This window comes from Cimex lectularius, unplaced genomic scaffold (genome assembly GCF_000648675.2).
Source record: "Cimex lectularius strain Harlan isolate CLEC.00 unplaced genomic scaffold, Clec_2.1 scaffold272, whole genome shotgun sequence".
In the NCBI taxonomy this organism is placed as follows: domain Eukaryota; kingdom Metazoa; phylum Arthropoda; class Insecta; order Hemiptera; family Cimicidae; genus Cimex; species Cimex lectularius.
The window spans coordinates 459,634-475,238 of NW_019392910.1; the positions used below are offsets into that span (position 1 = coordinate 459,634).

The 15,605-nt window shown below is 34.3% G+C and overlaps 1 protein-coding gene across 4 annotated transcripts in view; it reads left to right on the forward strand.

Moving 5' to 3' along the window:
• Window positions 1-15,605, forward strand: part of LOC106669148 (serine proteinase stubble) — a 302,112-nt gene that overhangs the window by 237,552 nt on the left and 48,955 nt on the right. For all 4 annotated transcript variants that reach the window (XM_024229269.1, XM_024229270.1, XM_014398448.2 and 1 more), the window contains one exon: window positions 14,820-14,972. In XM_024229269.1, coding sequence (XP_024085037.1) covers window positions 14,820-14,972 — 153 coding nt within the window. The remainder of the gene's footprint in view (window positions 1-14,819; window positions 14,973-15,605) is intronic.

The following is a 15,605-nucleotide window of genomic DNA, read 5'->3' on the forward strand; positions in this document are numbered from 1 at the left end:
AGTTAGTGGTCGGCTAGCCGAAGGTCGTGGGTTCGAATCTCACTCGTGACATTGACTTTTTCATTTCTACCGTTACGTTACATAAAACTGTTGGTAATATTAACAACATAACCAAGTTTATAGAAATATTAAATGTGGGGCGAGTATGTCAATAATTGGCCATTATCCCACTTTGAGACGAAATATTCAAGGACCTCGCTGAAAAAATTCTATTCAAATCGAATAAAAAATTGATTGAAACGATATTTTACGAATATGATCGGTAACACTAGAGGATCTAAAAGAATTCATCCGATTAATTAATTCTTTACATCTAGTATAAATTTTACATGGAAGTACATAAGTATATTTGTTTAGCCGTAAAACTGTTCATAACAAATGACCTAATAGAAATAAACGTCAGCAGAAAACCCACAACAACAGGCATTATGATACCGGCTAATTCTTCTCACCCATGAACTAAAAAAGCTGTTGGATTCATTTACTCATGGAACATTGTTGAATGTCGAATCTCCGATTAACACATGCAAATTATCAAAAAAGAATTACAAAAAATAATTTTTTCTTTGTTTTGTTTCTTCCAACGTACAACATGAAGCACATGTTGGAAGGACGTGCTGGCGACCCCTCACGGCCCAAAATACCAGGCGAACCCAAGACGAAACGGGGACAGCACCGTGCAACAAAAACTTTCTACTACTGCTAACTACTAAACTAACTAAAAACTAACTAACTCTGCTCCGCCGAACTGACTCGCCACCATGAACCCGACCACAAAGGAAGCACGACAACCTCCGGATGCGCGAGTTACCGATACTTTATGTATTTAAATTACGTTTTTTTATAAACTTAAATATCAATTTGTAAATCAACAAGTTTCCTTAAGTTGGAGGGGTTGACATTGACGATACATTCAAAACCCTCTTCTAGGAAATTTTCCATGCTTTCCTGGTATTCTTCGCAATCGAAAAGCAAATGCTTTATATCTTCTGGTATATCACAAGTGGAACAATGGACATTCTCCATTTTATTTTGTAAAGGTAGCCACAGCTTATTCCATGATTAGTTCTGATTCGTCGGTAAAGAATCCCTTACAACCGTCTACATGTAAATACGAGGGGATGTTATTAACATTAGGGATTAAGGCCCTGTAGAAAGACCCCTTTTCAACTCTGCCATAAATAGATTGCCACTTTTTGATCCAGAGTTTATTGAATAACTTAACGCATCGAGTTTCGAAAGCTTCAAATCTTGAATGCTGCCAAATTGAATAACATGCTTGGCCAATTTGTCCACTGCGTCGTTACTCTTTATTCCACTACGGTCTCGTACCCAACAGCAACAACGTTCTTGTCAGCTGAGATCGAAAGTTCTTTTTATAATTTCGCAAAGCAAATAGTCCGCGTCGAGTTGTTACTATAACTTTGAATTATGTACCGCACTTTTTCTGTCTGACATAATACAGGCCTTGGTGACTTAACACTGATATGTTTTAGTAAAAAGAATAATAGAATTCACTTTAAAAGAAGAAGTAATCGGGCTCAGCCACCCCACCATAAATGAATCATTAGGATTTCTTTGCTTGCCATACATTTGAGAACTATCGGAAAAGTAGGTAAAATTTTTAAATAAATTACAATTAATTAAGGTTTTTAGTTGAGATAAAAAAGTCAATGGCACGAGCGGGATTCGAACCCATGATCTTCGGCTAGATACCCCGCTGCTCGACCACTTGAGCTATCCTGACCTCGATCCACTCGGACACTAAGTTTCCATCTCAACCCCACCTTTTGAATTTTCCCTCCTTTTTGCCATTTTTAGTGAAATGGCACGGAAGTTAGTGTCCGAGTGGATTGAGGTCACGATAGGTCTAGTGGTAGAGCAGCGGCGTATCAAGCCGAAGATCGTGGGTTCGAATCCCGCTCGTGCCATTGGCCTTTTTATCGCAACTAAAAACCTTAATCAATTCAAAAGAATTTATTTGGTCAAGCGGACCACAAAATTAATGAATTTTTAAACTATGTTTTAGAGTAGCTTTTAGAGTGGTTTGCTCACTTAGAAACATTATCGCAAAACCTAAAGGCAAATTTGATTACTTGCTACAAAGCGGGGTTTACAAAATTATTTGTATTAATTTCGATATTAAATATACAGGACAATGATTATTTGGAGATCGTGAGATGCGGTCAGGTGTGACATAGGTTTTAGCAAAACATTTTCTTTATCGTGCAAACGTTTAGATCTTTATTGAGATCATCTTCAGGGCTCAAAGTGATTGTTTTCTGTGTGGATTTGCCATTTTTGTGGGTCTTGATGAGAGTGCCCCATACAGGACAACGCGACAGAGAGTTAAAACAAGAACTAAGAAACACTTGCCTAAATGGAACTAATTTTTTGAATTTAAGAACCATCTAAATGAAAGAAAACACAATTTAAATTTAAATTTAAATTCAACAATGTTACACAGTTTGACGAAGGGGGGGAGGCTAAATCGGTTTGAGAAATTTGAGAAAAAAGTAAAATTATACATATACAGATAAATGGTTAACTAATATCACAGATTTTGATTTACCCCCAATTTTAAACATTTACGTAAGTAATATTTCACATACATGTTAATCGTTAACATAAAATTATTTTCTTGCAATATTTACTAGAATATTTAGTTGTGTCACTAAACACGATTCACTTTATGGCACGTGCAAAATTGAGCGCCATTAAAATTAATTTCATGTCGAGAGTCGTGGTTGTAGAACTTCTTCAACCTGATGATGAGCTATCAGCTCGAAATCCGGATATTTGAAATCAACTAACAGTAAGTAAGTACTATCTTTTTAAAAAGATTGAACAACACACTCATTCTACCATTTATCATTTCTATTAAAAAATTCTCACTGGAACGTTGGCGGTGGTCGCAAGTCGGTTAGGGTTGCCACTAGATTGCCACAAACCAACTACCCAAATAGAAAGATTGACATTTTTGATAAATGTTTTGACAATCTATTTCATAAGAAAAATTGGAATACAGTAATCACTTAACACTCGCGGTTTTCGTATGAACGTATGAAGAATAGGGGAAAATTTTGACAATGGCGGAAGTTCGATTTCTTTATTCGCGGGAAAAACAGTTGCATAAACAATTTTATTTTCGTATCGAAAATAGTTTTTTAAAAATGGATTAGAGGTTCTAATTTATTCTCAGAAAACCTTTGCCTACTTTCCACATGTTGTTCCTTCTATCTTCTCATTTTGTTTATTCTCTTGTAGATTTTGTGGCGCAAAATGCCTCCTCTTCCAAAACGGAAAAACCTTCTTTACCCCTAATGAATGAATAATTTTTTTAGACATGTTACATTTTTTAAATTTTTTAAGAAGGCCAAAGTCTTTTTTCAAAATAATTCAGGGAAATTTTGACATTGACTGACTAAATTATTAAAAAAAGCAATGGATTTCTACCCATCTTTAAAGCGAAGTTTTAAGTTTAAAAGGTATGTCATGGCGGCTTCAAATCCTTATGGGGAAATTCTTAAATAAATTAATTATCCGGCGAAACAGCGAAAAATTAATAGTTATTTGTTTCCTTGCACCTCCTGACTGAGATTTTAGCCCTGAAGAAGGCTTAATAAAAGCCGAAAGAAAGCTTGGCAAAATACGACAGAATTCATTTTAGACCACACCCCTGACACTCAAAGGAAACATCGTCATAAAAGCCCATTTGTAAGTATGTCGGGTTCTAATGCAGGGCCGCTGGATTCGAACCTGGGACCTTCACCTTAAAGTGATGAGCGCCGTGTCAACGCCTAAACCATTTCGCCCACCGACTCCCCTTATTTTGAATAACTTTTTTTTTTACTTCGGAACTGTATCTCAATTTTTGGAGTCATGGAACGTTATAGCATAGGAAAATAGGCTCAACATTCGCGGATTTAACATTCACGGCCGTTTTCTGGAACCAAACACCCGATAATGTTAAGGGATCGTCTAGCTGATATTATCTTTATCATTTTGTTTTTAAATGTTTTGTTGATGATTTGGTTGAAGAGTTCAAAAATTCTCTGCAAATAATTGGTACGTTTGAGGAAGATTTTTTTTCTTTTTGTTCGAATGTTTCCGGAAAGTGAACGAACTTTTCTTGTCTCCTCGTCCGCAAATATAAAAACGGAGATATCCCAAGACAAGAAAGACGGTCAATTTCTTTTGAGGAAGACGGCATTGATTGTCGGGAATAATAATGAACCCCGGCCCCGGAGATGGGGGTTGAATAAATATTTTAATCAAGTTCGGAAGAAGGTCCCGGGCGGAGCAAGTTGTCGGAGGGTAAACGAAATTGTGTTTTTCTTTTGGAGAAGTTGTCGGCCTCCTTTTCGGGAAACACCCTCTCTGCCGATAATTGCTGAAACTAGCAAGGTCGCGGCCCTAATCTTGCAAGCGACTCACGTCCCATCCTTATTTCCTTTGGGTTTCATCCGCCCTTCGCCCACTTCGTCGAAGAATAGGCGAAAACCCTCCCCCGACAGAACCCACTCCCGAAGGGATCGCTATAATTAACTGTAACACTTTTGTTTCCTAGGTCTTAGAAAAGTCGGAAAATTTTAAATTTGAACCGACTGCTGTCACTTCCAAAAAAAACCTGAGATTTTCAAACCAACTTTTACACACAAATTCAATTGTTAGTTTAAATGAATGCCCCATTCACCAAGTTTAATTGCTTTGTTTTCCCTTTTGGTTTCATTTGTTAATGTCCTATATTTTTCTATTTATTCTATAAATTACAATGAAGATTTAATCTAATTATATATATATAATTAGATTATATTTGACTCAATATAATATTTAGAAAACAAACTCTCGAGTTTACTGTTTGTTTGAATTAATGTTGTGTTGATGTTCTGTGCCTCGTACATCACTCACTCTCTGACAGACAGAAACCCACATTTATTGACTAACTGGCAGGCCGACTCACTTATTCTATTGATCAATCAATTCCTCGGGTAATTCGAAAAATAAAACTGAGAATCATATTGTTCTTGCACAAAAGCTTTTAATGTATCAATATTATTAATATTGATGATATCACTATTAAGATTTGTTTTCTAATGAGGATTCGTCAGTGACGGAAAATAACTGCTGGTCGGCCAATAAATAAAATCGAATCAAACTCTTACTAGTTAGTTATAAGGAAGTTTACAGTTTGAGTTATAGAGAAGTAAATTTGAACATATTAAACTTACGGGGGGGGGGGCTTATTGTGACTTAAACTCATTTCGAAGTGTTTCAACATAGTTTGAACAGCCACTAACTTCTCGGCTCTCCCTTGTTTAGTTAACACATGGAATTATTCTAGCGTATTCATTAGAGAGCGCTTTACTACTCGCATTCGGTGAACTTTGACGGTGAGGTTGGACGGAAATGAAGCACAAAGAGTGAAGACGAAAACAAGAGGTAATAAGAGAACCAACAATAGTAAAAATTATGTTCACTTGTGTAATAAGTAAAACTAAATAAAAATAAATGTTTTCGTTTAGTACACTTTAGATAGATAACCTAGTGTAGACAGAGATGTGTGAACTCATCCATTTAGGTCGAAGACCCTGCCTTTCCTCGCCTAGTTGAATAAACCACAGCCTTGAAAGACCTTCACAGTAGCAGCATGATCATTTTCCTGTTAAAATACGCAGAGGTTATCATCAGCCACCTTTATTTTCTATGACTAAAATCGAAATTTCCAGTGTCAGTATCAAATACATTGATTGATGAACTTGTATTTTGACTGTGAAGATTAAAAAGTTCCTTTGAAAACTCTTGTATTAACTAATTAATTCACTGATATATTTATAATAAAGTGGGATTGTGTTTGTAACTTTTCATTATTAAGTTTTGCCTTGCCCTACTTATAGATCTGACGTCGCGCGGTTTCGCTATATTCTCCTTCGACTTGACTCTTTGTAGACCAAACATACATAAATATAATAAAATGTCCATGTAAATAAAATTTCATGTTGTTTGATGACTATGAATTGTGAAATTGAAAATTAAAAAGTCTTCGCTGAACTCTTATTAACTATTAAATTACAGATATGGTTTAGAAAAAGTGGGATTGTGTTTTTTCCCTAGTCAGCGTTTTGCCTCGCCCTGCTTATAGTACTGCTGAAGTTTGGTTTGTCTCTAGTCTCCTTTGACTTGGTTCATTACCTCTTTTTAATTATTAAATCAAAGATATAACTTAAAATACAGTAATTGTATATTTATTTTTACACTTTGGAAACTGTATTCTTGAATAAAATAGAATTTATTAGATCTATATAAGGATGAGTCAGCGTCTTGCCACGACCTGCTTATAGATCTGACGTCGCGCGGTTTGCCTATAGTCTCCTTCGACTCATTGTCTATAAAACATATATAAATATATAATTAAAATTCCATGTTGTTTGATGTCAATAAATGTTGTCAGTGATGATTTAAAAGTTCTTGCTGAACCCTTATATTAACTATAAAATGACCGATATGCCTTTAAAAATGGTAGAATTGACGTTGGAGTTTTTTGATTTATGAACTGTATTCTTGAGTAAGATAGATTTCTATGAGATGCGGTCTTGCCTCGCCATGCTTATAGCTCTGATGTCGCGCGGTCTCGTTATAATCTTCCGCCAAAAGGGCGTTTAAAATAACAAATTTAACAGTTCTTTTCATAAATACACTGCTCATCAGAAACTCCCAAAAAAACCGACCACCTGGTTTTTGCACGGAAAATGGCCAACTTTGGAAATGCATATTTTTTCAGCTTTTTAAGACATAGGCCTGTGCTACGTCTCATTTTTTGAAACTTTTACGCTGAATAAGTTGGCTTTTTTAAGTGTTTTTCTAGTTGCAGTCGTTTATCGGTAAATTCAAAAATTCGACATGTTAATTTTTGGATTTTTTACGAAAATTTCAAATTGAGATGTGGAGCCATAAAATCGTTCTTTTGCGACGCCGTGCAGCAATCGATAGGAAATTTTCGTAACCTTTCAATTGATCACCTTCCACTTTGACCGATTTTTTTAACCGTTTTCGAGTTATTCGCGCTTTTTGAGCAAAAACGAGGTTTTTTACGTGCGCAAGGAAAAAAACAAACAAAAAACAATCACACTCTTTCTCCCGATTTTGAATCAAGAATAATTTTTGAACCGTAAAGTTTCCGCAAATTTTACACTTTACAACTTTTGTTCCGAGGTTACTTTGACTTTTTAGGATACGGAATGCTTCTGCTGTCGATAACCTCTTATTTACTCATCACGAAAAATCTACTTTTCTTTCCAATTCCACAGGTTTTATCCATGAACACTAAAAAGCCACGTTTTTTGACCAAAAATCGCGAATAACTCGAAAATCTGTGAGAAATCGGGCAAAGTGGAAGATGACCAATTGAAATCTTATTAAAATTCCCTATCAATCGCGCCTCCACGACGATTTACTGGCTCAATTTGAGGTTTTTGTAAAAAGTGCAAATATTAACATGGTCCCGAAATTTTGAATTTACTGATGAATGACTGAAGCTAGGAAAACATTTAAAATAGTCATCTTGTTCAGCGTAAAGGTTTCTCAAAAATGAGACCTAGCGCAGGTCTGTGACTTAAAGGGCTGAGAAAATATGCATTTCCAAATTTGGCCATTATTTTCGTACAACAGCATATTTAAGGCCAATGTAGTTTAACTAAAAGTACTGCATTATCCCAAATTATTTGAAAGTTGAAAGCTGGAGGAAAAAGAGAATATAAAATGGCAGCACCTTAAAATTGTATACGTTATAGGGTTACAGCATTGGTTTTTATAACCAATAAGATTGTATGTGTATACACTAGATCATTTTTTCCAAACTGGGTAATCGGTTTCTTATATAAAAGAAAAATTGAAGAAATATCCTTTTGATTAACTTCTTTACTTTCTTAACGACTTCGATTCGCCTTGGCAACCTCTCAAAAAGATTGCGGATAGTTTCTTGAATTATTTGTTTCCATTCTTCCCACACAGCGGTTTCTAGATGGTCGAGGTCCTAAGCGGAAAATTACGGGTTTGAAATCATCTTTTAAGGCTATCCCATATGTGCTTGCTACAAATCCAACCGGGGAATCCTTTCAATCCCCGTAACTTTAATCCGGTACACATCTGCCACCGCGGGGCCTCGCTTTGTCCTGTATTAATAACGAATCAGGACAGCTGGAGGGCATAATGGTTTGAAAAATAGAACCTCCTCGAAGCGAAACAAGATCGACACGGCACACAGAAGGTACCCATTGCCAAAACATTAACGTACGGCATTTGTGGAATTCCTACCTTAGCCTTCGACTAAATCTTTTTCTAACCATCTGGACTGTAAAGGCAACTCTAATACCATAGGTGAACAGACCAAACAGCCCAAAACAAATAATTATAACGATTTCACCACATTGAAGATTTGTTATTAATTAAATTTTATCAGGGCTCCTTTTCAGGAATGATTATTCCGTCTTATAAGCCCCTTGTGGCCGGTGATCTACTCAAAATCCAAGGAATATTACTTGGGAAATAAATCACTAACACAAATACAAAGAGACACAATATTGTTTCTTTAAAAATAAAAACTGTATTTCCTTAAGAAATGAAGATCCGTCATATACATATAAACATGAACTTTTGCTTCAAGCAAACAATATAACAATAATTATATACCATAAGAATTAATAATATGGACCTGGGCAAAATTAAGACAATCAACTTTTATAATCAAAAGGAAAAAATACCAAACAAAAAAACCGTAAATGAAAATGGGCCACACAACAGAAATGATTTATATCAATAAAATTTAATGTGGATACAAATCTGATTTGGCTTGTTTTCAGCTGGATTTTTTTTCTTTTAGTTTTCCTTCTAATCCCTAGGCTGTCCTGAACTATCTGTCCTCGCTTTCCTGCCTCTACCATTCAGGGGAGAGCCTGGACATAGTTTGTTGTTATAAATTTCAAATAAAATTATTTTGTAAGTAGATCGTTAATGTATTTTTTCAAACGCATTTTTCTTTAAATTATAACGAGGTCTTCTGATTTTTATTAAATAAAAACGATCAGCTAACTAAGATAAAAGATCATAAAAAATTGTATTTATAAAAATAAAAAGTAAATCTATAAATATAATACATTATTCAATAAATGTATGTGTAGCAAATTGCAAAACTTATAAACTACTCTAAAGACAGTTAAAAAAAATTGTCAGAACAAACAAGGATGGTTTGGCTTATCCACAAGTCTCAACTAAAACAGCAATGTTTGCACCAATAAATTGATTGATTTGGATTAATAGTCTCGAAAAAATTAAAGTAAAGATACAATAAATGTGTGGTGTTTAGTGACAGTCAATGATTTTTCGGAGGTCGTGAGGTGCGGACAGGTGTGACGTAGATTTTAGAAAAACATTTTCTTTTTCGTGCCACGTTTCGACCTTTATTGAGATCATCTTCAGGGCCTGGGATTTATAAAAATTGTTTAAATTTTACTAATGCATGTTGGATGCGAAAAAATGAAATTATACCATGTTAGAAAATTTTAGATTAAAATGCTCTATTTGCCATGGCGTACCAGACTTTTCATACTCTTGTAGATATACGAGCGGGATTCGAACCCACGATCTTCGACTAGATACGCCGCTGCTCCACTGCTCTACCACTCGGACGCCAACATCCTATCTCAACCCCACCTTTTGAATTTTCCCTCCTTTTTGCCATTTTTCAAATGTCGTGTAATTCTCGGCGACAAATGAAATGGGATCAAATCCCCCGCTCGTGACACTGACTTTTTTATCTCAACAAAAAACCTTAATTAATTGAAAGATATTAATTGGTCAAGCGGACCACGAAAACTAGTGAATTTAATAAGTTTTATACTAACGGTGATGTTTACATAAATATGATTAATTATGACCAAGACATTCTTAAATCGAAATCATATCACAAACATTAAGTTTCTCTTTATTTTATTACAATCTATCTTGACTTTTTTTATTCTTAACCATCGTCTTACCTTCGTTTTTAAATAATAATTTAGTTTGTTGAAGAGGATCAGGTTTATGGTCTTGAATGAAGTTACAAATTTATGCAAACAATTCGCCGTGCTTTCGCAACATATAGTCGCATCATCAGGGCCTGTATTCATAAAAAATCGATACATTAAACTTTGGAATTACAATTTTTGACCATTTATTTTAAATTTAACCTAATCAACTTTAATCCTGAAGAACTAGTCCATTAACATAAAAAAACCACAACTACGAATGAAGGTAAAAAAAAAAAACACTTTAAAACATGACCCTCGTGGTTTTTTTCCTTTGTTTGTCACAAAAAGAGGTTAACTTACCTCATGTTTTCTTTGTCTTTGGCCTTGGTAGAATCTCAAAATAGTTGTCTTTTTCAAATATGTAACATAATTCAGCAGCAGTAAATATATATAAATGTATAAACGATTTTTTATTGAATTTTTTCATGAAAGCTTTGTAAATTTCTTTAAAAAAATTGTAATTCTAAAGTTTAATGTGTCGATTTTTTTATCAATACAGGCCCTGGTGATGCGACTATATGTCACGAAATCTCGGCGAATTGTTTGTATAAATTGTAACTTCATTCAAGACCATAAACCTGATCCTCTTCAACATTGAAAAAAGTGGTCGATCCTCTCCGTAACATTAATAATTTAGTTTCCATACCAGTTTGTGATTCGTAATTATTATCATTGACTTTAGATTGTTTGTTAATTGAGAAAAGGTAGAATAAAGATTGTTCGGCTTGGCCCATTGTCGATCATACATATATAAACACAATCGGAGTGTCGGGTTCCATTGTTTCTTTGAAGAGTGTTCTGTATGAAACAAAAGCGCCCCTTGAAATATTAACCCAGGGTCTTAATAGCTCTGCAAGATTGAACGTCTGTTCGATTGTATCCGATTGGAGGGGGATCAGGGAATAATTGATAGGAGTCGGAGGAAGGATGGGACCCAAAAGACACACGCTTCGGAAGGGTTAAGTATATTATTCATGGCTCAATCTTGTCCTATCCGGTGACTTATTCAGGAAAAAGGGCGCCACCCTTTGTATGCCGGGGATTTTTCCCCCTAAACGATATCTACATATTTACTTGAATTGTTTAAACATTTCGTGCCGAACGCCGAGACGGAATGCAATTGCGGTCATGACATCAGTCATGTGTGGTTTAGACCGATGTCGGGTTTGTAGCTAGCCAACCAGACCGATATTTCAATTTCGATCAATTTATTAAAGTGGAACATCTCTCCAATCCGTTGAGAAAGTCGCCCTTATTTACTTACTTGTAAACAATTAAGTTTTATGACAGTTGATTATTCAAACGGCGTGGATCATGTTTGCAGTTCACATAACTGTTAACTCAAATATACAGGGTGTCCTTTTTAGATGACCCGGATGAATTTTTCTTGAGCCAATGACGCTATCAAAAAACAAAAAATACGTGTTTAATATTTTTAGTCAAGTTTCCAATTTTTATCTTTTTGTTGGAGAAAAATTATACATGATCCCTCAGACCCAGGTCAACTTCAAAATTTCAAATACGACCCTATACATCCGTCACATCATTTCAAAAGTCTTTTTAAGACACAACAGTTGAAAACAACAGTTCAATCGGATTTTAAATTGGTCAAAAAATGACAAAGTTATGGCAAAAAGTTGGAAAAAGCGCATTTCGTTTGTTTCGTTTGGAATTCCATTAATTTTCTTCTTCACTAAAGTAAACATTAATTATCTTTACTGTTTACATTCTGTCATTATTTGCCAAACTGCATTATGCGAGCAAACTTTAATTCCTGGAAGTAAACAAATTTTACAATAGCATCTCTTCGCTACATTCAGTATTCCATTCAAAATGGACCGAACAGCACATTTTTCCGATCAGCAACGAGTTGATTTGTACGACAGCTTTATTGATAGCGGTCGTATTGCACGTCGTGCATTCGAGTTGTACACCCAAAAATTTCCTGATCGCCGCAGAGTAAACCAAAAAAGGTTAGTTCGTTTTACCCGCAATATACGGATCTGTTGCTGTTATATCACCAAGAAACGGCTGCGTAATTTCGACGAGGAGCTGCATATTTTACTGTATTTTCGCGAAAATCCGAATTCTTCTCTCCGAAATGTTGGAAGAGTTTTAGGTTTTTCAAAAAATAAAATTAGAGATCTACTCCGGAGACGTACTCTGATTATGACAATAGTCGAACGATCCTTGCTCAAATGTCGATTTGGAAGGCTCAAGAAATCGTTCTTCCAAAACCCAAGTTCACCTCTAATGGCATACTTATCCGTTGGATGTTTCGAACGTGGGCTGAGGAGAATCCGAAAATTTCGTACTTTGCCAGCATCTGGTGGTTCACAGTATCGACGTTTGTTGTGGACTTCTCGGAAATAAATTAATTGGGCCTTATTTCTACGAAAATATTTAAATGGTGCTCGGTTTCTTAGTTTTCTGAGGGAAGTTTTACCAACATTATTAGATGTTGCTCCTCCAGCTTGATGGAAGCCCACACACAATTCTTTGCGATAAGACGTTATTTGAATTTTAACTTCCGGGATAGGCGGGTTGGACCTTGTGGCCTTCTCGGTCACCCGATTTACCTCCACTTCTCTATTTTCCGAGGGGCAATTTAAAAAACAGTGTCTACGCAAATCATAACCATGTAACCTCAGGTGAATAACTGCCGCAAAAGATAGAAAATGCTTGTCAATCCATCTCCCCTGACTTTATCGCTTTGAGCACCGGTGTAGACTGGTTAAACAGAGCAAATCTTTACGCAGGCTGGTAGTCCGAACATGAAATGTGAGTAATAAATAGCAACCCAAATTACTGTTTTTTTTTAAACTTCTTGCTATAACTACGCCATTTTTGACCAATTTAAACTTCGATTGCACCATTGTTTTCAGCGTATAAAGTCTTTTAAAATGGTGTGTCACAATGTATTTGAAATTTTGAAGTTGAACTGGTCCTGAGGTAGGTTGTTTTATTGATAGCGTCATTGGTTCAAAAGAAATTCAGCCGAGCCATCTAAAAAGGACACCCTGCATTGCAAGAAACCGGCAAAATAACGACTAGACTTAGACTACAACAAACAAATGAGTAGTATAAACACGAACGAAATACAATAAGAAACATAGTACACATGTTTTACCACAATTATTAAACCAATATATGAATTTATAGTGGACATATACAAAAAACACATAAAAATTCAGACATGGAATGAATCATATACAAAAGTAAAACGACAGATAAATTTATTGTTAACCATGTGCATATACAATAATTTAAAAAACATCTCATGGGTGGAACAGTAATAAAACTATCAGATAGACTAGCAGCTCTAATGGCCCTCAATGTTTACTAGACTAATTCAAACTAATCTCGTGAGCAGAATTTAAAAAAAAAATGTAAATTACATAATCAAATGAATGTTATTAATTGGTCCAGCGGACCACGAAAAATAGTGAATTTAATGTAAATTACATTGTAATTTGTTTTGTTTTTTGTGAGTACTGTTTGTTCTTGTATTTTACGGTTATTATAAACCAGTTTGTTTTAACCTAGGATAGATAAATTAGTTATATTAAACAATAGATTCCAACGTGGAAAAACGCTAAAATTGTTTTTGAAGTAAACAATTCTGTTCATTTTAAGCACACTTTAACGCTCGAAAGTATGGATTGTAATAGCAGTCAAAATATTAACAATATTTGCCAAGAGGCATTTTTTTCTGATCTCCAGTTTTTTACTTTCAAAATCATAACTCGTCTGGATTTTATACATCATTCGGAAAGCTGCATTGCTTCTATTTGAGCCTATGTGAAAAACTATTAGTTTTGGTTTTTATTAATTATAAATGAGAAAAATAATGTTGAAATCAACAAAAACTTCCGTTTTATTTTATATCTCCGGTTCTTTTCTAATTTACGGATGCCAAGTTTAATCGGTAGATCAAGTTCTTTGAAATTATCACCGTTTTTGTGATCTTTTAAAAAATTTTCGAAGAAAAGAAATTATTTTTTGATTTCCCAAAAATTGGTATTCAGATTTTTTTGTACTGCATCTTTTTTCTTTATACAAAAATATTTGAACTTTTCGTACGTTCCTAGATCACCAAATATTCATTTATTGCTTGCGCTCAGATTGATTCTTTTCATGTTTTGGATTTGTTTACAAATTATACTAATTTTTTGTTTACCCTAAATTTAATTTTCATTTTAATCTGCTTATCTGTTAAAAATAATAGAACTATTATTCTTGATAGCTTTTTTTAAATGGTAAATACTATTCAATGTCACATTTGCTGAATGTTTCAAAGCAAAGCAATTAAAATTAAAATTAAAATTAAAATTAGATTAAATCAAAGTGGCTTGCACTAATTTTTAGTATTTTTTATTAACACTTTGCGCTATCTTGAAATTTATTCTTAAGTCAGCGATGTAATGAACTTGCATTATGCTATTTATATTCGGTTAATTGTACAGATTTGTTTTTTATTTTGGCTTAAAATTATTTTATATTTGGCTTTAACTAGGCCGTTGTCCATTTGTGAATTCACAGGCAACATTAACAGTTTTTTAAAGAGTGATATATATATTTTACCTGAACTCCTTATTATGTGTTTATTATAATTAATCTTGAAAATTTTATTAAAATTATTCGAAATTTTGAAAAATCCTCTTTACAACATTTCTCCTATTATAATTAATCAATCTAATTATAAATTGTTGATAAGGTGATAAGATTAATAATTTATTGTTGCTTATTTTTCAGACTACCAGTTGAACCCGAAGTCTTGCCGTGTAAACGAACTCGGTGGCCACTGCATGTTCGTCTGGGAATGCATCAACAGCGGGGGTGTACACGTCGGCATGTGCGTGGATGCCTTTATGTTCGGCACATGCTGCGCTCACAATCTCACAAAAGGTAAATAATCAATATTGAAAATTTTTTTTACAAACCGAAATAGGCGAACTGATATTTCGACAAATGTAAGTAATATTTTCGGCTTTATCATTAATCATTGCATATTTGGCATTTCCAATGGAAATCAAAGTTAGGGGAAGTAATTGTAAGTAATTAATATTATATTAGAAAAATAATCAGGATTCGTTTTTTTCAGCCTATTTTCTCATCCTATCACTCCCGGTATTCCTAAATATTCATAACGTCACTGTATTTTATCCAATTTTTGATGATATGATAGATCTTACAATTTGTCTGAAAGCTGATTTTGAATTTGTTGATGAAATCAACAAAACCTCTTCAAGCGTTTTATTTGATTTCTCCAGTTCTAATTTATTTACAGACGCTAATTTATATAGTTTAAACGGTTCTAAAGCACTACAAAGTTTTGTTTATCAGTGAAGTTCTTTGAATTTTATGATTATTTTTATGATTTTCGAAAAAAAATCGGTCGCAATTGGAAGGCGAAATATAACAGACATACCTACCACACCGTTTGAGGATAATGTGTAAATTGAGTATCTTATTTTTATTTTAACATAGAATAACGTATAGAATAACAAATTGACGTTTTTATAGGTATAGGTAGATTTT